Here is a 21,697-nt window from a genome sequence, read left to right on the forward strand (position 1 = left end):
TATAGATATAAATTTGCAGGGTATACCAATTTATTTTGTCAGTTTGCTTTAGTTAGAACCTCTGAAACAATGTTGAGTAATGATCCCAGGCTTGTTTCTGATATGGGTGGAAATCCACATGTGAGAGCTGAGCAGTGAGAGTTTCGGCAAGTGGCTTTTAAAATGTTGGGGTTTCCTTTAGTTTCTCTTGGGGCTGCTGGGACTCACCGGTAGTTGCCAGTCCTGCCTGAGTCGGGCGCCAGGGGGCACCAGTCACACATAATGAAATGTGAGTTGTGCCCGCTGGAAACTGGCTGAATTTTGTCAAATGTCTTTACACCTTCTATAAAAAAATACATAGTTTTCTCCTTTATGCTGCTGTTTTTATTTTCCATTAGACATTGAGTAGCTATGAAAGAATACTGTATAAAATATTTGTAAAGTGGCCGGGCGCGGTGGCTCACGCCTGTAATTCCAGCACTGTGGGAGGTCAAGGTGGGCAGATTGCTTGAGCCCAGGAGTTCAAGATGAGCCTGGGCAACATAGCAAGACGTCGTCTCTACATTAAATACAAAAATTAGCTGGGTTTGTGCTGAGGCTGAGGTGGGAGAATCGCTTGAGCCCGGGAGGTGGAGGCTGCAATGAGCTATGATTGTGCCGCTGTACTCTAGCCTGGGTGACAGAATGAGAAACTGTCTTAAAAAAAAAAAAATTGTAAAGCAGAAAAAATATACATCCAACAACCATCACCTGGTTCGTTATTTTATAAATCCTTGTGTGTCCTTCCTGGACCCCTTGTCTCCCTGCTCAAAGGTCACCATCATCCTGAATTGTGTTTATTACTCTTAGGGTGTTTCATTTTATAATTGTGTTTCTTTACTCTTCATTATATTTGTATGAGCTCTGTGTATTCCTGTTTTATTTTGCCCTTTTATTTTGTTTTGTTTTTGAACTTAGATGGACACAACGTTTTATTTACTGTTTTGCAGTTTTGTTTTGTTTTTCAACATTGTGTTCCAGAAACTCATCCATGTTGTTGGATGTAACTGTAATTTATTCATTTTCACTACTGTGTAGTATTCGGGTTGTTAACCTAAATAACAATAAAGAGAGGTTCTCAAAAGAAAATATACTTATTTGGGAACAAAGCATTGCAAATTTATGTATATATGTCTTGTCTTTTAGAGAGCCTCTTTGTTATTTAGGTTGCCACATCACTGCCGAATACTAGACAGTAATGAAAATGAATGAATTACACCTGCAATTGAACATAATACAATTTTAAATGCATGCCTCTGAGACTGGCAACTGCATTGTTTAGTTTATGTCTCCTGTTGCATGTATGCAGGACTTTCTCCCTGGGACAGCTGTCCCCAACATTTTTGGTACCAGAGACTGGTTTTATGGAAGACAGTTTTTCCATGGACTGGGGTAGGGGATGGTTTTTGGGATGATTCAAACACATTACATTTATTGTGCACTTTATTTCTGTTATTATTACATTGTAATTTATAATGAAATAATTATACAACTCACCATAATGTAGAATCAGTGGGAGCCCGAGCTTGTTTTCCTGGAGCTAGATGGTCTCATCTGTGGGTGATGGGAGACAGTGACAGATCATCAGGCATTCGATTCTCATCAGGAACACGCAACCCAGATCCCTCGCATGCGCAGTTTACATAGGGTTCTTGCTCCTGTGAGAATCTAATGCGGCCGCTGACTTGACAGGAGGCAGAGCTCAGGCAGTAATGGGTAATGGGTAGCGGCTGTAAATACAGATGAAGCCTTGCCTGTTTGCCCACAGCTCACCTGCTGTGTGGTCCGGTTCCTAAGAGACCATAGACTGGTACTGGTCTGTGGCCTGAGGGTTGGGGACCCCTGCCCTAGGATATAATCCTTGGAGTAGAATTGCAGAATCATAGTTCATGCCCATTTCCACTTTAAAAGGTAATGCTAGAATTGGTTGTGTTAATTTTCACACCCATTGGCACTCGATAGTTGCTTTGTTTCTCCACTTTGTTGCCTGTGCTTGATATTGCTAGACTTGAAATGTTTTGCCAGTCCGATGGGGATATAGTGGTATCTCAGTGTGGTTTAATTTAGATTTTTCCGATTTCTAAAATGTGGTTGAGCACCTTTTCTTATATTTGTTGACCATTTATTTATTTTTATTTATTTTTGAGACAGGGTCTTGCTCTGTCGCCCAGGCTGGAGTGCAGTGGCACGATCACAGCACGCTGCAACCTCCACCTCCTGGGCTCAAGGAGTCCTCTTGCCTCAGTCTCCCAAGTAGTTAGGACTACAGGCATGTGCCACAATGCCTGGCTAATTTTTGTATTTTTAGTACAGACAGGGTTTTACTATGTCGCCCTGGCTCATGTGCCACAATGCCTGGCTAATATTTGTATTTTTAGTAGAGACAGGGTTTCGCTATGTTGCCCTGGCTGGTCTTTAACTCCTGGACACAAGCGATCCACTTGCCTCAGCCTCCCGAAGTGCTGGGATTACAGGTGTGAGCCATTGTGCCTGGCCTTATTGACCATTTAGGTTTCTGTGATGAAGTGTTTGCTCAAGATTTGGGCCCATTTTTCTATTTTATCATTTTCTGATTTGAATTTTGTATATTCTGGAGACAAGTTCTTTATAAGTTATCTGTGTTGCAGATTTCTTCTCCTGTTCTCTGGTATGCCTTCTTTTTTATTCTCTTTTTACAGAGTCTTTTTGAGGACTAGGAGTCCTTAATTAAAAATGTAGAATTATAATTTATCAGTCTTTTATTTATAGTTTTATTATAACTTGTTTAAGAAATACTTCTTGGCCGGGCGCGGTGGCTCACGCCTGTAATCCCAGCACTTTGGGAGGCTGAGGTGGGCGGATCACCTGAGGTCAGGAGTTTGAGACCAGCCTGGCCAACATGGTGAAACCCCGTCCTCACTAAAAATACAAAAATTAGCCGGGCGCGATGGTGGGCGCCTGTAATCCAGCTACTCAGGAGGCTGTGGCAGAAGAACTGCTTGAACCTGGGAGGTAGAGATTGCGGTGAGCCAAGATTGCACCATTGCACTCACCTGGGAGACAGGAGCGAAACTCCATCTCAAAAAACAAAACAAAAATAAGAAATACGTCTCTACCCTGAAGTCATGAAGATGTTTTGTTTTATCTTCTAAAGCCTTTATAGTTTTGTCTTTCATATACAGATGGTCCCTACCTTAATGATGGTTTGACTTATGATTTTTTTTGACTTTATGATGTTGTGAAAGCAATAACCAGTAGAAGCTGCACTTTGAATTTTGAATTTTCGTATTTCTCCAGGCTAGCAATATTCTGTAAGATATTGTGGTGCCGGGCAGTGGCCGCAAGCTGCAGCTGTCAGCCACAAGGGTAAACATTTGATACTCTATAATGTACAGTGTTCGATATTCAACACTCTGTTATAAAAACAGGCTATGTGGGCCGGGCGCGGTGGCTCAAGCCTGTAATCCCAGCACTTTGGGAGGCCGAGGCGGGCGGATCACAAGGTCAGGAGATCGAGACCACAGTGAAACCCTGTCTCTACTAAAAATACAAAAAAATTAGCCGGGCGCGGTGGCGGGCGCCTGTAGTCCCAGCTACTCAGGAGGCTGAGGCAGGAGAATGGCGGGAACCCGGGAGGCGGAGCTTGCAGTGAGCCGAGATCGCGCCACTGCACTCCAGCCTGGGCAACAGCGTGAGACTCCGTCTCAAAAAAAAAAAAAAAAAAAACAGGCTATGTGTTAGATGATTTTACTCAACTGTAGGCTAAGGTCAGTGTTCTGAGCTCATTTAAGGTAGGCTAGACTAAGCTATGATGTTCAGTAGAAGTATGAAATGCATTTTTAACTTATGATATTTTTGATTTATGGGTTTATTGGAACATAACCTTATTGTAAGTTGAGGACCATCTGTATAGTTGTTTTTTTTTTTCTTTGAGACGGAGTCTCACTCTGTCGCCCAGGCTGGAGTGCAGTGGCGTGATCTCAGCTCACTGCAAGCTCCGCCTCCTGGGTTCATGCCATTCTCCTGCCTCAGCCTTCTGAGTAGCTGGGACTACAGGTGCCCGTCACCTCGCCCGGCTAGTTTTTTGTATTTTTTAGTAGAGACGGGGTTTCACCATGTTTGCCAGGATGGTCTTGATCTCCTGACCTCGTGATCCGCCCGTCTTGGCCTCCCAGAGTGCTGGGATTACAGGCTTGAGCCACTGTGTCCGGCCTAGATTTTTTTTTTTTTAATTATTTAAAAAAAAGACTCTATCTCAAATTATTTTTTGAGATAGAGTCTTATTCTGTTGCCCAGGCTGTAGTACAGTGGCACGATCTTGGCTCAATGCAACCTCTGCCTCCTGGGTTCCAGTGATTCTCCTGCCTCAGCCTCCTGAGTAGCTGGGATTACAGGCATGTGCCACCACACCCAGCTAATTTTTTGTATTTTTAATAGAGATAGGATTTTGCCATATTGGCCAGGCTGGTCTCGAACTCCTGGCCTAAAGTGATCCGCCCATCTTAGTCTCCCAAAGTGCTGAGATTATAGGCATGAGCCACCTTGCTTGGCCTAGACCTTTATATACCCAGAATTGACTTTCATGTATAGTGTGATGTAGAGGTCCAGTTTTTCTCCTTCCGTCCTCCTTTCCTTCTTCATTCCCTCCCTTCCTCTTCTCTCCTTCTATCCATATGTATACCTGGTTGCCTCACCACCCTTCATTGAGTAGTCTTTTCTTTCACTGTTGATCTACAGTGCTACCTCTGTTATATATCAAATGTTCATTTATGTATTAATCTGTTTCTGAAATTTTAATTTGGTTATATTTGTCTATTGTCTCTTTCTCTATGCCAATACTAATTTATAGTTTTACATTGTTTTGATAGCTAGTAGAGCCAGTCCTCCTACTTTTTTTTTTTTTAGACTGAGTCTCACTCTGTCACCCAGGCTAGAATGCAGTGGCGTGATCTCAGCTCACTACAACCTCCACCTCCTTGGTTCAAGGGATTCCCCTGCCTCATTCTCCCAAGTAGCTGGGATCACAGGCATGCACCACCACACCTGGCTAATTTTTTTGTATTTTTAATAGAGATGGGGTTTCACCATGTTGACCACAGACTGGTCTCGAACTCCTGACCTCAGGCTATCCACCTGCCTTGGCTTCCCAAAGTGCTGGGATTACAGGCATGAGCCACCACACCTGGTACTTTTCCACTTTGATAGTGTCTTGACTACTGTTAGGTCTTAGCATTTTCGTGTACATTTTATAATCATCAAGCTCCATGAGAAAACCTGTAGGGGTTCCATTGGAATTGATTATATCTGTCCTCAACTGAGAAGAATGTATACCTTTGTAAGTCTTCCCAACCATGAATATGGTATAATTCTCAATCTAGAGCTTTCTTTAGTGTCTCTCAAAAAAAGTATTAGTTTTCCCTTTTGAGGTCTCATATATCTTTTGTTAGATAAATCTTTGGAACCTGATGATTTGTAATGCTACTGCAGATGAATGACAATTTTAAGTTACATTCTCTGATAGTTTGTTGCTAGTATATAAAAATGTAATTGATTTTTATATATCCATTGACTGTTATCTGCAGAATTCTTTTGGATTTTTTAGGTCACATCATCAGTGAACAGTGATAATTTTACCAATTCTCATACTTTATATAAATATTTTTCTTGCCTTATTGCATTGGCTCTGAGTACAATGTTGAATATAAAGAGGGAAAGTGGGCATCTCTTTTTGCTCCCTGTCTCACAGGAAAAAGTGCGTGTGTGTATGTGTGTAGATATCAGATTATGGAAATTTTCTTCCGTTCCTGTTGCTAAACCTTTTATTTATTTATTTTTATTTTTTTGAGACAGAGTCTCACTCTGTCACCCAGGCTGGAATGCAGTGGTGCCATTTTGGCTTACTGCAACCTCCACCTCCCAGGTTCAAGTGATTCTCCTGCCTCAGCCTCTCGAATAGCTGGGATTACAGGTGCCCACCACCATGCCCAGTTAATTTTTGTATTTTTAGTAGAGATGGGGTTTCACCATGTTGGCCAGGCTGGTCTCGAACTCCTGACCTCAAGTGATCTGCCTGCCTCAGCCTCCCAAAGTGCTGGGATTACAGGCAAGAGCCACTGTGCCCGGCCTTTTTTTTTTCCTTTTAAATATCATGGATGTGTGCTGAATTTTACCTGAAGTGTTTTCTGCATATTAGTATAACTATGTAGCATTCTCCTTTAATTTGTTAATGTGGTGAATTATATTGTTTAGTTTTTCTCAGCATAAACCTTGTATTTTTGGAATAATAATTATTTTTCTATATTGCTAGATTTATTAATATTTTATTTTGAATTGTACCATTATAAGTGACATTAGTTTGTAACTGTCCATTCTCATACTGTTTGTCAGGTTTTTGTGAGCAGGTTATGTTAGCTTCAAGAAATGATTTTGGGAGTATTCTCTCTTTCCCTCTACTCTGGGAAAGTTTCTCTAAGATTGGAATTATTACTTGGTCATCTGTGTAGAATTTTGTGTGTATATGTTAGGACTGTTTTTGAGACGGAGTCTCGCTCTGTCACCAGGCTGGAGTGCAGTGGATCACGGCTCACTGCAACCTCCGCCTCTCGGGTTCAAGTGATTCTCCTGCCTCAGCCTCCTGAGTAGCTGAGACTACAGCTGTGTGCCACCACACCCAGCTAATTTTTATATTTTTAGTAGAGGTGGGGTTTCAACATGTTGGCCAGGATAGTCTCGATCTCTTGACTTCATGATCCACCCACCTCGGCCTCCCAAAGTGCTGGGATTACAGGCATGAGTCACTGTACCCGGCCTGTTAGGACTACTTTTAACTGATTTTTAAAAAGAAATGGTTATAAGTCTTTATAAGTCTTTTTTTTTTTTTTTTTTTTTTTTTTTTTTTTGAGACGGAGTGTTGCTCTGTCGCCCAGGCTGGAGTGCAGTGGCGCAATCTTGGCTCACTGCAAGCTCGGCCTCCCGGGTTCACCCCATTCTCCTGCCTCAGCCTCCTGAGTAACTGGGACTATAGGCGCCCACCACCACGCCCGGCTAATTTTTTTTTTGTATTTTTAGTAGAGATGGGGTTTCACCATGTTAGCCAGGATGGTCTTGATCTTCTGACCCCGTGATCTGCCTGCCTTGGCCTCCCAAAGTGCTGTGATTACAGGGATGAGCCACCGTGCCCGGCCCAACCTCAGCTTTCTTCATTCTTTTTATTATTTTCCTATTTAATGAATATCTAATCTTTATTTTCATTCTTGTCCTTTTCTTGAGTTTATTCTAATGTTCATTTTCTGACTCAAATTGGATGTTTAAAAATCTTTTAGTCTTTTACATGAGCCTTAAATGCTGTAAATTTTCCTCAAGGTACTGCTTTACCTGTGTTCTGTACATTTTGATATGTAGTATTTTTGTTTAACTGTATTTTCTGATTTCTTTTGTTTTCTTCATTGACCTATGAGTTATTTCAAAATATGTTTCTTAATGTTCTAGTCTGTTTTTTCTCCCAGTTTTTTGTCATTGTCATTGATTTTGAACTGTCTTCATGCAAGTCTGAGAATGTGGTCTGTGTATCAGTCCTTTGAAATTTGCTGAGGCTTTATGACTGGATCAAATATGTGGTTAATATTCATAAAAGTTCCGTGTGCATTTCAAAAATACGTATTCTGCAGTCACATGTAATTCCCTGTATGTGTCCATGACATCACGTGTGTTAATGTAGTAATTAGCATAATTTGTTGTCTGAGCTCTCATTACTGGGAGAAATACATTACAGTCTTCCATTATCATAGAGGATTTATCTTTCTCTTTATCCATTTTACTTTATACATTTTGAGATGTTATTAGGTGCATAAGAGTTTTAGAAATTTATGAGTTTTACCTTCTATCACTACAAAGTGACTTCAAAAATTCTAGTAGTTGACGTCTAGTAATATTTTTTGCCTTTAAGTCTGTTTAGTTTATATATTTATGTTTTAGGTGTATTCTTGTAAATAGCATATAGCTGGATTTTTAGTCCATATTGTTTCCTTGAAGCATTTAGATTGCTTAATTTTATGTAATTACTGAGGTATTATTGATGAATTCTCTTATTTGTGATTTTTATTCTACATTCTTTTTTCCTCTCCTCTCTTGCCTTCTTTAGATTTACTGAGCTTTTCCTCCCTGCATTCAATGTGTTTCTTCTACTGCTTTGGAAGTAATTTAGTATTGTTCTTCCTTCTGTGATTACCTGGTAAGTTTTATGTAATCTTAACTCATAGTCTCACTCCACATGACACTACATATATATATTTTTAAAAAATATTTTAATACACTGTTTAGTATGTTAAATTTAGTTATACACACATACATACACACACACACACATATATGTGTGTGTGTATATATGAGAGAGAGAGGGACAGAGAGACAGAGACAGAGACAGGATGATTGTGTAGCTCACTGTAGTCTTGAACTTCTAGGCTCAAGTTATCCTCCCCCCTCAGCCTCCCAAGTAGCTGGGACTACAGGTACACGCTACCATGCCTGGTTAATTATTTTATTTTTGTAGAGATGGAGTCTCGCTGTATTGCCCAGGCTGGTCTCAAATTCCTGACCTCAAGTGATCATTCCACCTTGGCCTCCCCAAGTGTTGGGATTATAGGCATAAACCACCACACGTGGCCTGTGGAAAATATATTTTGACTGAGGAGAATACTAACATTTTCTTCTCTATTTTGGAGGTAATACTTGTCTTCTGACTTCCTTTGGAGGCTAACTCTCAGTCTAATCTGTTCTCGGTCTAACTGGCCTTCCTTTGGAGATGAATTTTCAGGATCTCACTCTGTTGCTCAGGCTGGAGTGCAGTGGTGTGGTCATAGCTCATTGCAGCCTCAAATTCTTGGGCTCAAGCAATCCTCTAGCCTTAATCTCCTGGGTCGCTAGGACTACAGACACATGCCACTATGTCTAATTTAGTTTTTTTTTTTTTTTTTTTTGGTAGAGATGGGGTCTCTTCTATTTTCCCACGATGGTCTCCAGCTGCTGGTCTCAAGCAATCCTTCTGCCTCAGCCTCCCAAACTGCTGGTATGACAGGTGTGAGCCACTGCACCCAGCCTAATTGATGCTCTTTGAAGGTAATTAAAAAAAAATCTGCTTGTAAGGTTTTGTTGTCTTAGTAATCTTGCAGTTTTACTATATTGTATTTAGCTGTGGATTTCTTTTTATTTACCATAATTAGGATTTGTTGAGCTTAAGTTTATATATTGGTGTTTTTTATGATTTCTTGAAAAACTTTTAGCCATGACTCTTCAAAGATTGCTTCTGTTCCATAAAAAATTATTTTCTCCTTTTGAAATAGATCAGACATATATGGGATCTTACCTTTCATGTCTTAACTTCCCTTTGATATGTTTCACCTCTTTATGTCTCTGTGTTGTATTCCAAATTTCTTCAGATCTCACTTCTGCTTCACTAATACTCTCTTCAGCTGTGTAATCTGTTGTAAAACTATTCACTGGATTATTTTTAGTGATTTTAAAACGTTTTCTTGAAATTTGTTTAGTATTTTTGAATATTTACTCTTCACTTGTTTTCAAGCTGCCTGTTTCTAGAAATATATTAAACGTGCTTATTTTCTCTTCTGTATCTGATAATTTCACTATGTGGAAGAGTTTTCTGTCTGATTCTGATATCTGTTATTTCTGGTTGCCCTTTCTTGTGGGTGCTTGTTGCCTTGTGTGTTTGAAGATTTTATACTGTGAGCTGCTCATTTTCCCTGCAATTTCATATCTGAGGTTCTCTAAGGCCTAGAATGAAGGAGATATCTTCCAGAGAGGACTTGTTTGCGTCCCCCAAGTGACTGGGAACATTGCCAGCTTGGGACCATGTTACGTTCTCTATCAGAGGTTTCATTGGGCCATTCAGGTAGTGTGTATTTGGGCTACAAAACTAACTGAGGGTCCACTCCTGATTACAAATTCTTAGGGGGATTTTGTTTTTCTCTGCTCAGGACCAACCTTTAAGACAAGTGATTTTTCTTGTATTTTATTTTAGATTCACCATTACATTGAAGGTATAGCCCTTGGGGGCCCCAAATCTCTTATTATATGCCCTACCTTTGGAGGCTTTTTTGAGGCAGTGAAAACTTACAGTTAAGTTCATTAGGCTTTGTAAATAATTGCAACATAAAATATTTCAGACCTTTTCTTAACTCTCCAGGTTTTCATACCCACTTAGTTTTTGACTTGAGTATTCCTCATATTGTTTCCAGTTGATGGATGCATTTAACATGTAAAAAAATCCTTTTTTTTTTTTTTTTTGAGACGGAGTCTCGCTCTGTCGCCCAGGCTGGAGTGCAGTGGCCGGATCTCAGCTCACTGCAAGCTCCGCCTCCCGGGTTTATGCCATTCTCCTGCCTCAGCCTCCCCAGTAGCTGGGACTACAGGTGCCCGCCACCTCGCCCAGCTAGTTTTTTGTATTTTTTTTTTTTTTTAGTAGAGACAGGGTTTCACCGTGTTAGCCAGGATGGTCTCCATCTCCTGACCTCGTGATCCGTCCGTTTCGGCCTCCCAAAGTGCTGGGATTACAAACTTGAGCCACCACGCCCGGCCAACATTTAAGAAATTTTATCCAACCTGTCTAGTTTTCCACAAAGGAATGTTTTCCAGGAACCTAGTTTACCTATGGCCAGAAGGAGAAGTCCTTTGGCTGATGTAATGAATTATTTACCATGGAAAGCTTCACAACACTGAGCCATTCTTGCATTTCTGCAGTAAACCTAATTTGGGCATGGCCTTACCAACCTGAGATTCAGTCTTTTCTATGTGGCTAGATTCTATTTGCTATTCCCTTGTTTGGATTTATGAAAATTCTTTTCTTCCATGAGACTGAACTATATATTCCCTTTATTTTCACACTGTCTTTATCAGGCTTTGTTGCTGAAGTTATGTATGCTGGCTAGCTTCATAAAAGCAGTAAGTTAAATAGCATTGAGTTTGTCTCTGGTCCTGTTCTGTGTTCCACTTTGAAATGTATCTCTCCATTGTCCACTCCTCCCAGCTCCCCTCATGCTGAGCCATGTTCCTGGAGATGAGGGAACCTCAGGCCTTCTCTTCCCCACTTACAGAATCTGACTCCTATCCCACAGTCTGTCAGGAGCAGCAATTTGGACTCCAGAGTTTGGGGGAGGCAGGAGTTTCCTGGGTCCCTGGGCGTGGCTCTTCCCCAGTTCCATTTCTGAGTCTCCTCCCAACATGGTACTGCAGTCACGCCCCCCACTGCTCAGGTGTTGTCCTACTGAGTGTTTGCTGTAGCTGGTCTTCCTGGCCTGGTGTTGATTCTTTCGACAGCTATTCATTGAGCACTTACCATGTGCCAGGCAGTGGGATGCTACAATGTGTAAGACCAGATTCCTTTTCTCATGAAGCTCACAGTCCATTGGGGTAGGGAGGCACACCATCAACAAATACACTATATGGCAGCCAGGTGGTGATCAGAGTGCAGTGGAGAAAAAGGAAGCTGTGTGTCCCCAGTAGGCTTCCAGCTTGTTTGGGCATCTGCAGGTCAAGCCCACATGGTCCCCTCATCGTCCCCCGAGTTCTTGCTGGAGTACAGTGGCATGATCTCAGCTCACTGCAGCCTCTGCCTCTCAGGTTCAAGCAATTCTCTGCCTCAGCCTCCCAACTAGCTGGGATTACAGGTGTGTACCACCACCCCCGGCTAATTTTTGTATTTTTAGTAGAAATGGGGTTTTGCCATGCTGGCCAGGCTGGTCTCGAACTCCTGGCCTCAAGTGATCTGCCTCCTAAAGTGCTGGGGATTACAGGTGTGAGCCACTGCACCTGGCCCCTTTTCGCTTTTTTTTTTTTTTTTTTTTTTTTTTTACAATTACTTTCTCATATAAATTTCACAATCAACTTGTCAAGCTTTTGAACTACTGGTAGGATTTTGATAGGGATCATGTTGAATTTATAGGTTTGGGACTAACATAACTGAATGTGAACCTATCTATGAAGATGTATTTCCCCTCTTAACTAAGGTCCTCTTTGTCATATCCATAAAGGTCTTTTACAGGTTTTGTGTATTTTTGTCAGATGGCCTATGTTGTAGATCTTTTTTTCTATTATATTTTCTACTCAGCGATGGCTGGGGTATGTGGGACCACTGAGTGTAGGTTGATCTTGTGTCCTGCTGGTCAGAGTAGTCTTTCTAAAACATTGCCCTGATGTCACTTCCTGTTCAAGCTCTTCAGAACCCTCTCTTTGCCTCAGTAGACTGGCCTTTGTCCCCTCCCTTGCCTTCTGGGTCAGGTGCATCCTGAGGTTCCATCTCACTTCTATTCCAGTGAGACCTGCCCCACCAGCTCCTCAGCAGGGACCCCCTGCTAGTGGCCACCGCCCCACAGATGGGGAAGCCTAGCCAGGGAAGGAGCTGTGCAGGGCCAGCCCCAGATCCCACAGGGCTAGGGTGTGGAGGCAGATGGTGAGAGCACTGGCCCTGATGACCCTGGGGTGCCCTGCTTCACCCATCCCTCACCTGGAAGTGCAACCCAGGCTGCTGCTGTCAAGTGACACGGAACTCACCAGGGCTGGCCTTCCCCCTGAAGGCCTCCCATTAGACAGCTCCAGGAACTGAAACACGGGAGGGGGATGCTGGTGGTCTCCACCTGGCTAAAACACTGCCCTTCCGAAACACTGCCCTTCCAAAGGGCAGAGCTGGGTTCAGGTCAGCCCTGTGACCACAGCATCAGGGCAGCCTTTGACAGAGCTGCAACTCTCTCCCCAGCCCTTTGGGCAGTTTCCTGGGTCTCCTACCTCCTCTCTTCCCCGACCCCCCTGCTGTTTCACCCCATGCTCTATCCCCATGCCACCTTGTAGGCTGTCACCTGTCCTTCTATGTTAGCCCCCTCCACCCAGACACAGAGAGACTGAGGGACAGGGCAGTGGAAAACTCCAAAGCCAAGGTTTTTTATTACTGGTCAAAAGGTGCTTGCTAACAAAACAGTGTTGGGGAGAGGTACATTCCACAGCTCTGTGGGAGCCCCAGTGGGGCCGTCCTGCCCTACCCCACCCCGCCTCTCCAGTGGGCATCGTAAGGCATTTCACACATTGGTGTTTTCACTTTTTTTTTTTATGTATATATAAAAACAAAACCAGTCCTGGAGTAGAAAGAAAAACCCTGTGATGAACTTTTAGGACTAAACTGAAATGGAAAGGATTGGAGTGTGAGATTCTGAGGGGCTGGGTCAGTGACCATGGTAGTCCAGCCCCCCATGGTTGGCAGAAGCCGCTGGAAGGGGGCATGAGGAGAGGGAAGGGCACAGCTGACATGAGGGCCAAACTCAGACAGGTGTGCCCGTCTTCATCATTTTTTCACTTTTACATACTGTAGAAATTTAAGCAAAATAGCTATTTTATATATATTTATATATCTCTCTATATATAAATTAGGCAAATAAAGAGTTCAGGGGGCACTGAGATGGGGCACCCCTAGGGGCCTCCTAGGATGAGGAGGGATGCAAGGTCTCTGGTGCCTGGGTCACCAGCCCAGGCTGGGCCAAGGGTTTGTTCATTATTGCTGATTTGGGGCCTGGGTCTCAGGGCGGGGAGCACCTGCAGGCCCTGCCTTCCAGCCCTTCCTGGCCTCTTGGGGCTAGGGAGCCACCTGGGCTGGCTAGGGCGAGGCCAGGGACTGCTGCCCTCAAATCCACATGGGGGATGCCATCAGTACCCTCTCGCGCATCTGTGGGTGGGAGCTCGAGAAACTCTCTGTGCTCTGCTGGGCTGGGGCAGCCCCCTTCTGTTTTGGGCTCTGTGGGGCCCTGGCAGGTGGGGGTGTGGGCAGCTCAGATACCATCGAGGACTTGATATGTTGAGCTACAAAATTATCCCAACTCAAAGGGGTCTGGCTTCCTGATGTCTTAAAAATAAGGGGCTCTTGCCAGGACACTTTTGTGGCAAGAAAGCACACTTGGAAAGCTGTCTGCTAACTGCGGTACTAAAAATATTTACTAAACATCATGGCTGGAAAGAAATGGAGATCATTTTTCTAAAAAAGTCGAAGAGGCTCCCTAGGAGGGGCCAGTTCCTCCCTGGGTTGGGGGCTGGTGATTTGCGCAGCCCGTGGCCCGGGCCAGCCGGCCTGAGTTGTGGTAACTGGGGCAGGGGTTCCAGTAGGGCCCAGGTCCATAATGAAGGGGCACGGGTGACCCGGCGCACCTGGGGGCTGAAGAGAACCCAGGTCAGCCCTTCCTCCTTCCAAGGTGGGAGTCCCAAGAAAGTGTGGGGGGAAAAAAATAGGAAAGGAAACAGGAAGGGCTGGGAATGGGCTGGGAGAAAGACCATTCAGTACTAAATTGAGTGCATTAATAAACAGGTGGGCCGGGCTGTGCAGGCGCCTGTATTTGCTGCAGGGGTGGCGCTCAGAAGATGTTGGGGCACATGTGCCAGTCTTGCTTCTCCTTGGCCTCCCAGTAGCCGCCCTTGTACACACAGGCCATCTCCCCGGTCAGCGGGTCCAGCCTCTTCTCAAACCACAGTGGCGTGTAGGCATCCGCCTCCTTCTCTGCTGGGCAGGCACAGTGGGCTGGTGGGTCGGCAGGTGGCATGCTCCCCCGGAATCCGTCCCCGCGGAACCCCCACCCGGGCACCCCTTTCCTCCCGTGCGGGGCGCCCTTCCAGTCACCGGCCTCACCTTCCTCCGAGCTGCAGCTGCTGCCGGGCCCGCAGGCCTCCAGCCGCCGGCGCCGCGACAGGCGCTGCTTCTCTTCCAGCCGCTGCTTCTCGGTATTGGCCTCGTCCCAGCAGCCCTTCTCCATCAGCCGCTGGTCGGGCCGCAGGCGGCTGTCGGTGGGCGCTACGCCCTCCTCGTGCTCGTTGAGGGTCAGGGCCAGCTCTGAGAAGTAGTACATGTTCTCCGCGTTCTCCCTGTGGCGGTGGCAGTGGCGGTGGTGGAGGTGTGAGCGGGACCACACCTGCAAGGCCGCCCTCCCCTGCCTGGCGGTGTGTCCCCACCCTCCAGCTCCCGGCCTCCAGGACTCCCTCTGGCCTTGGGCCCACCCAAGTGAGCCCACCCGGCGGAACCCAGTGGCTGCAAACAACTGCTTTCTGCTCCCCACACCTCCCATGCTCACATGGCCAACCTGCCGCGGTTTTGCCACATTAGACTCATCTGGGAATTGCCTAGCTTAGTATTTCCTGGCTTTTCTTCTTTTCTGTTTTTTTTTCTTCTTCTTTTTTGAGACAGTTTCACTCTTATTGCCCAGGCTGCAGTGCCTGGCCTTTTTATTTTTATTGTTTAAAGACAGGGTCTCCACCGGGCGCAGTGTCTCAGGCCTGTAATCCCAGCGCTTTGCCAGGCTGAGGCCCGTGGATCACGAGGTCAGAAGTTCAAGACCAGCCTGGCCAACAGAGTGAAACTCCGTTTCTACTAAAAATTAGCCGGGCATGGTGGCAGGCACCTGTAATCCCAGGTAATCTACTCAGGAGGCTGAGGCGGGAGAATTGCTTGAACCCTGGGAGGCAGAGGTTGCGGTGAGCCGAGATCACACCATTGTCTGGGCGACATTTCGAGACTCCATCTCAAAAAAAAAAAAAAAAAAAAAAAAAAGACGGGTCTCACTTTGTGGCCAAGGCTGGAGTGAAGTGGCCTGATCTCCGCTCGCTGCAACCTCCGCCTCCGCCTCCTGGGTTCAATCAACTCTCTGGCCTTAGCCTCCTGAGTAGCTGGGATTTCAGGGCGTACCACCACATCCAGCTAATTTTACTGTATTTTTAGTAGAGATGGGGTTTTGTCATGTTGGCCAGGCTGGTCTTGAACCCCTGACCTCAATTGGTCTGCCCATCTTGGCCTCCCAAAGTGTTGGGATTGCAGGCATGAGCGACCACGCCCAGCCTATATGGGGATTTTTCTAGTCATTTTTTTCTAGCATAATTGCCTTGGAGTCAGACAATATACTTGGCATAATTTCAGTCCTTTGAAATTTGCTTTATGGCCCAGTATATGGGCAGTTTTTGCACACGTTCCATGTGATTGAAGAGAACGCATTTGCCACAGTTGTTGAGTGCAAGGTTGTGTAACTGTCCAGCAGGCCTTGTTCATATTTTCTCTACTTGGGTTGTAGTTAGTCCATCTTTCCTAGTGTGTGTGTGTGTGTGTGTAAATTACGTAAGGGTTTCTTTTGTTGAAAAGATCCTTCACAAAATACCATATCCATAGATTTACTTTCTGTCATATAGCTGAATGTGTTGTGTTTGGAATTCCATTCTTACATTTAAAAATCAACTGGATTGCCCAGAAGTTTAGATGCATTTGTTTTGTTTCTTTATCTTATCCACATTGAAGATGTAAGTAGATGATCTGAAAGCATCAGGCTTGATTACACCACATAATGCATGTCTTTCTTAAGTACTGGTGTTACAGAAATGGTTCTTATCTCAGAAGCAGAGAAGCTGACAGGTGGAAGGAAGGAGAGAGTCAGTTCTGTGGATTGCTGAGGACTTGTAACACAGACACAGTAGGAGAAGCCAAGGATGACAGCCGGTGACCAATAACTAAGCACACTCCGCTGGGCGCCCCACCCTGCCATCACCCGGCAAGGGTCTCTTTCCTAGGACCTTGCTGCCAGCCACCCCCCAACTGCTCCTCAAAGGGAAGACTGGGATTTGGGTACTGAAGCATTTTTAATCTGTTCACACATAGGCATTCAAGCTCAAAAGCCTAACCCCTACCACTCCCAGGTAAGTGCTGAACCCTGCACATGGGAACAATCAAGTGTGTCCCCAAGATGCAGCCACAGACCTAGACAGCTAAAGTCCTATACGGTTATCTGAAGTTTCCTGACAGCTCTGCATAGTACAATTTCATTTATCAAAGGAAATGAGTAAAGTACCAGATTCTAGAACCATTTTGGCTATGAATTGAAGGGGAGGTGGGAAGCACAGTATCTCGTTGTGTTGTCTGTATTAGGAACAGATAAACACAAACACACAGGCAACAGGGATTTGGGGAAACGCTGTGTCAGCACTGCAGTCAACCAAGTGCAGTGCCAGCACTACCCCCAACCCCCAAAGTGCCTCGGCCCAGCAGAAAAGAAACCATCTGGCCATTCGCTGCAGCTGGCCAGAGAGGGGAACCTCGACCATGTCTGGTGAAAGGAGTGAACTAGCTGGGACACAACCTCGAAAGAGCAGGAACAAAAACACGTGAACGCATACGAACATTCACTGTATCTTCTCCATGGACTCCCTACCACTATTCCACAGTCTCCACTTTCAGGTCTCACTGTTTCTCATGTGAGCCTATCCCTTTGGACAGTCCACTTAGGGAAGGGGTCATGGAGCCAGGGCTCCCTCTCAATAGAAATGGAAAGGACCTTGCAAGGATTAACAGCTATTTTTATCCTAGTTGTGAAAACAAGGTGCCTCCAATTCTCTATGTCCATCACAGCTGAATACTATACTGCAGTTCAGTCTGTCAGTGACTTCTGGTTTTTGTTGGAAGCCAACGCAATACAGAACTCAACATGCAGGTCAGAAGAGAAACACTGAAGAAATGAAAGGAAACGCCTGGAGTCGGGCCAGTGTCTAAGGTAAAAAGAGAAAGCCAAGGAGAAAAATGATGCAGCACCGCAGCCCAAATGACTCCCCCACACAGCCACCTCCGATCCTCCGGTGAACCCCATGTGCTGCTAGGAAAAGAAGGAGCTGGGAGGAAGAGGACAGAAGGAAAATGGGGAAGCAGTGGTAGAAAGAAAAAAAACACACAAACAGGCGCTACATAGATACAGCAAAGCCCACCATGTACTAAAAACCACTTGTTAACAGCTGGCATGCACTCAACAAGCTGTGTTTTCACTGTGGGGAGGCCAGTGGCAGGCGCAGAAGTGGAAGCAGCAGGAACACAGCCCAGGGACTCACCAGGCTGTGGTCCTGCTCCAACCCCCCAAGTCCCACTCCCTCCCAACCGCAGGCTCATTCTTGCTCTTTGTGGATGAATTCCGCTCTGGGTTTGGCACCCCCGAAGATAGCAGAGTTGGGATTGGCTACTTGATTGAGGGGTATCACAACCGTTCAAGGTTTAAGCTGGAGTCATGTTCTTTGTGCTCTTCCCTCCTCTGTTGGTTCTTTGAAATCCATGTTGGATCCGTGGAGGGGAGGACCATCTCTGACATGGGTGCCCATTGCGGGGCCTGTTGGCCAGTCATCTGGGTGACTACCTCCCCTGCCTCCTAAGAAGTCATCCCTGAATCCTCGTCATCTGGGCCACCTTTTCTGAATCCAGAGCCACCTTTATCTTGTTTTCTGCCTTCTGCAGTGTCCACATGAAGTGACCGATTACCCAACAGTGTACCATCGTATGTCAAAGCTTCCTTAAGGGAATCCACTTCATTGAATTCTATATAGCAGAATCCTTTAAATTTATCTGTGTCTTTGTCTCTGACTACCCGTATACTCCTTATGCTTAGATCCTTAAAGATAGCATCTATATCACCCTGAACCATATTAAAAGGTAGATTTCCTATGTATATTGTATGGGGGGCTCTGTGGGCAACTCCTTCTGGCTACGGGAACCATGGCCACCAGTACTGCTGCAGCACCTTCTGCTTTTTTTTTTTCTTATTATATTGCTAAGATTTACCTATATTGCTTCATGTTACTAGGGTTTAGTTTTAGCTACTGTACATATTCCTTCATATGAACGTACCACAGTTATTCATTCAATAAATTTGTGTTGTTTCCAAGTTTTTATTAGAATAGTCTCATGCATAGTCTTATGCATAAGTCCTGTTGTACATTTGCAAGAATTTCTCTTGAGTATATTTTTAGAAGTAGAATTACTGTGTTATGATTGTGTGATTGTACATCTTTTTTTGCGGGGGGGGGTGGAGTTTCACTGTTGTCATCCAGGCTGGAGTGCAGTGCAGTGGTGTCATCTCAGATCACTGCAACCTCCACCTCCCAGGTTCAAGCAATTTTCCTGCCTCAGCCTTTGGAGTAGCATGTGGATTACAGGTGTGTGCCACTATGCCTGGCTAATTTTTATATTTTTAGTAGAGACAGGGTTTCACCAGGTTGGCCAGGCTGGTCTCGAACTCCTGACCTCAGGTGTTCCACCTGCCTTGGCCTCCCAAAGTGCTGGGATTACAGGCGTGAGCCATCACGCCTGGTGGATTTTTCATCTTTAGGAGGTAAAGCCAAACTGTTTTCCCGAGTGTTGTGCCAATTTACGTTGCCAGCAGCAATATATCAGAGATATTGTAGATCTATGGCTTCTTCAACATATATGGTTTTTATATGGTGACTGTCTATATATGTTTTTTCTGCAAAATTCTTGTTCATGACTCTTGTGCATTTTCCCATTACTTTTACATTATTTGTTGATTAGAAGTTCTGTATGTGGGCTGGGCATGGTGGCTCTTGCCTGTAATCCCAGCACTTTGGGAGGCAGAGGTGGGCAGATCACCTGAGGTCAGCAATTTGAGACCAGCCTGGCCAATATGGCAAAACCCCGTCTCTACTAAAAATACAAAAATTAGTCAGGCATGGTGGTGCACATCTGTAATCCCAGCTCCTCAGGAGGCTGAGGCAGGAGAATCGCTTGAACCCGGGAGGCAGAGGTTGCAGTGAGTTGAGATCATACCACTGCACTCCAGGCTGGGTGACAGAGTGAGACTCCATCTCAAAAAAAAGTTTTTTATGTGATCTTTTAAAAATTATTATTTTTAACTGTGATAAAATACTCTGTATTCTTGATAATAATCCTCTGTCAAGTGTAGGTAGGTATTATGATTACCTTCTCCAAGTTTGTTTATGCATCGTCTTTTCACTTTCTTTAAATTGCCTTTTAGTGAGTAAAGTTCTCAATGAACAAAAGTACTTTAATATGGTCAAATATATGAATGCTTGTGTCTTAATATTTCTTTAGGGTCTAAAAGATATTTATCCTTTTAAACTTATTAAGTCATTGTTTACAATAAGTCAAACTTAATATTATTGTTAGGCCATTATTTGGAGTTGATTTTCTTTATAATGTGAGGGAGGGATTAAGTGCATCTTTTTCCATAGGGATAATCATTTTTACCCATATCCATTTGGTGAGCCATTCCATGTTCCCACAAGATCTGATATGCCACCTTTGTCATATATCAGAGGTACATATATCCATGGGTCTGTTTCTGGGCTTACTATTCTGTTCCACTGGAGTTTCAAAATAAAAATCCTGGTATCTAGTAGGTAAGTCCTCTTTGGTCTTCTTCAGAAATGTCTTGGCCCTTTATTCCTCAATATAAGTTTAAAAATTCTAATATCAAGTTCCATGAAAGTCCCTATTGGGGTTTTGTTTGATTTACTGATTTTTTAGATCATGACATCTTTACAATACTTCCTATCCATGAACATTATATCTTTCTCCATTTATTTATCTCTTGTTTGGTATCTCTTATTAAAGTTTTATAATGTTTTCTATAGAGGTCTTGAATATATTATAAGATTTATTGCAAGGTTCTTGATGTTATATGCTGTTAATTGGTATTTTTTTCTTTTTTGTTTTGAGATGGAGTTTTGCTCTTGTTGCCCAGGCTGGAGTGCAATGGTGTGATCTTGGCTTACCACAACCTTCGCCTCCTGGGTTCGAGTGATTCTCCTGCCTCAGCCTCTGGAGTAGCTGGGATTACAGGCATGTGCCACCACGCGTGGCTAATTTTGTATTTTTAGTAGAGATGGGGTTTCTCCATGTTGGTCAGGCTGGTCTCAAACTCCCGACCTCAGGTGATCTGCCTGCCTTGGCTTCCCAAAATGCTGGGATTATAGGCATGAGCCACTGCACCCAGCCTTGGTGTCTTATCTTAAATTGCATTTTTCTAGTTGTTTGCTGAAGTGCAACTGGCTTTTGTATATTAATCTTGTATCTAGGCACCTAAAATGCTTTTTCTGAATCTATTGAAATCTGTTAATATGATTACTCTATGAATTTTCTAATATCATTCTGTATACCCAGGATAGATTCAATCTGATTATAGAATGCTATCTTTTTTATACACTGTTGGATTGGATTTTCTGATATCTTGTTTTAGAGTTTTGCTTATGTATTTATTTATTTATTTATTTATTTATTTATTTATTTATTTGAGACGGAGTCTCGCTCTGTCGCCCAAGCTGGGGTGCAGTGGCCAGATCTCAGCTCACTGCAAGCTCCGCCTCCCGGGTTCCCGCCATTCTCCTGCCTCAGCCTCCTGAGTAGCTGGGACTACAGGCGCCTGCCACCTCACCCGGCTAGTTTTTTGTACTTTTTAGTAGAGACGGGGTTTCACCGTGTTAGCCAGGATGGTCTCGATCTCCTGACCTCGTGATCCGCCCGTCTCGGCCTCCCAAAGTGCTGGGATTACAGGCTTGAGCCACCGCGCCCGGCCACGTATTTATTAATATAAGTGAAATCGGGTAGAACTTTTATTTTCCTACTGCTAGTTTAGTCTAATTTGGTATGAGGGTTATCTTGACCTCACAGTATAGGAGAGGTGAATATTTCCTTTTTCTATGATCTGGAACACTTTATATAAAATTGGAATAATAAGTTTCTGAAAAAATTGGGAGAATTAACCTGTAAAATTATCTGGGCCTTGTGTTTTCTTTATGGTAATTTTTAAACTATTGCTTCAGTTACTTTATTATAGGACTATTCGTGTTTTTAATTTCTTCTAGAGTCAGTTCTTTTTCTTTTTTGTTT

General features: G+C 44.1%; 1 protein-coding gene, 1 long non-coding RNA gene and 1 pseudogene across 11 annotated transcripts in view; 1 reads left to right on the forward strand and 2 right to left on the reverse strand.

Moving 5' to 3' along the window:
- LOC107000648 (uncharacterized) overlaps window positions 1–21,697 on the forward strand; it is a 36,007-nt gene that overhangs the window by 1,366 nt on the left and 12,944 nt on the right. Inside the window, exons 2-3 of one of the 2 annotated variants that reach the window (XR_013399284.1) lie at window positions 8,138–8,227; window positions 8,978–9,111. This is a non-coding gene — a long non-coding RNA (uncharacterized LOC107000648). Of the gene's footprint in view, window positions 1–8,137; window positions 8,228–8,946; window positions 9,112–21,697 lie in introns of those variants that run through there. The other variant, XR_013399283.1, reaches the window with a different exon arrangement.
- The window catches only part of OSBP2 (oxysterol binding protein 2), a 221,185-nt gene continuing 212,406 nt past the window's right edge, over window positions 12,919–21,697 (reverse strand). For 5 of the 9 annotated variants that reach the window (XM_028827841.2, XM_015150163.3, XM_015150166.3 and 2 more), the window contains 2 exons: window positions 14,669–14,901; window positions 12,919–14,539 (listed from right to left, as the gene is read on the reverse strand). In XM_028827841.2, coding sequence (XP_028683674.1) covers window positions 14,397–14,539; window positions 14,669–14,901 — 376 coding nt within the window. In that variant the 3' untranslated portion in view covers window positions 12,919–14,396. Of the gene's footprint in view, window positions 14,902–21,697 lie in introns of all 9 variants that reach the window. The other 4 variants (XM_015150162.3, XM_015150165.3, XM_077949969.1 and 1 more) reach the window with 3 other exon arrangements.
- On the reverse strand, window positions 17,800–18,627 carry LOC144331565 (eukaryotic translation initiation factor 4H pseudogene; annotated as a pseudogene).

The sequence above is a fragment of the Macaca mulatta genome, chromosome 10 (assembly GCF_049350105.2).
Source record: "Macaca mulatta isolate MMU2019108-1 chromosome 10, T2T-MMU8v2.0, whole genome shotgun sequence".
NCBI lineage: Eukaryota > Metazoa > Chordata > Mammalia > Primates > Cercopithecidae > Macaca > Macaca mulatta.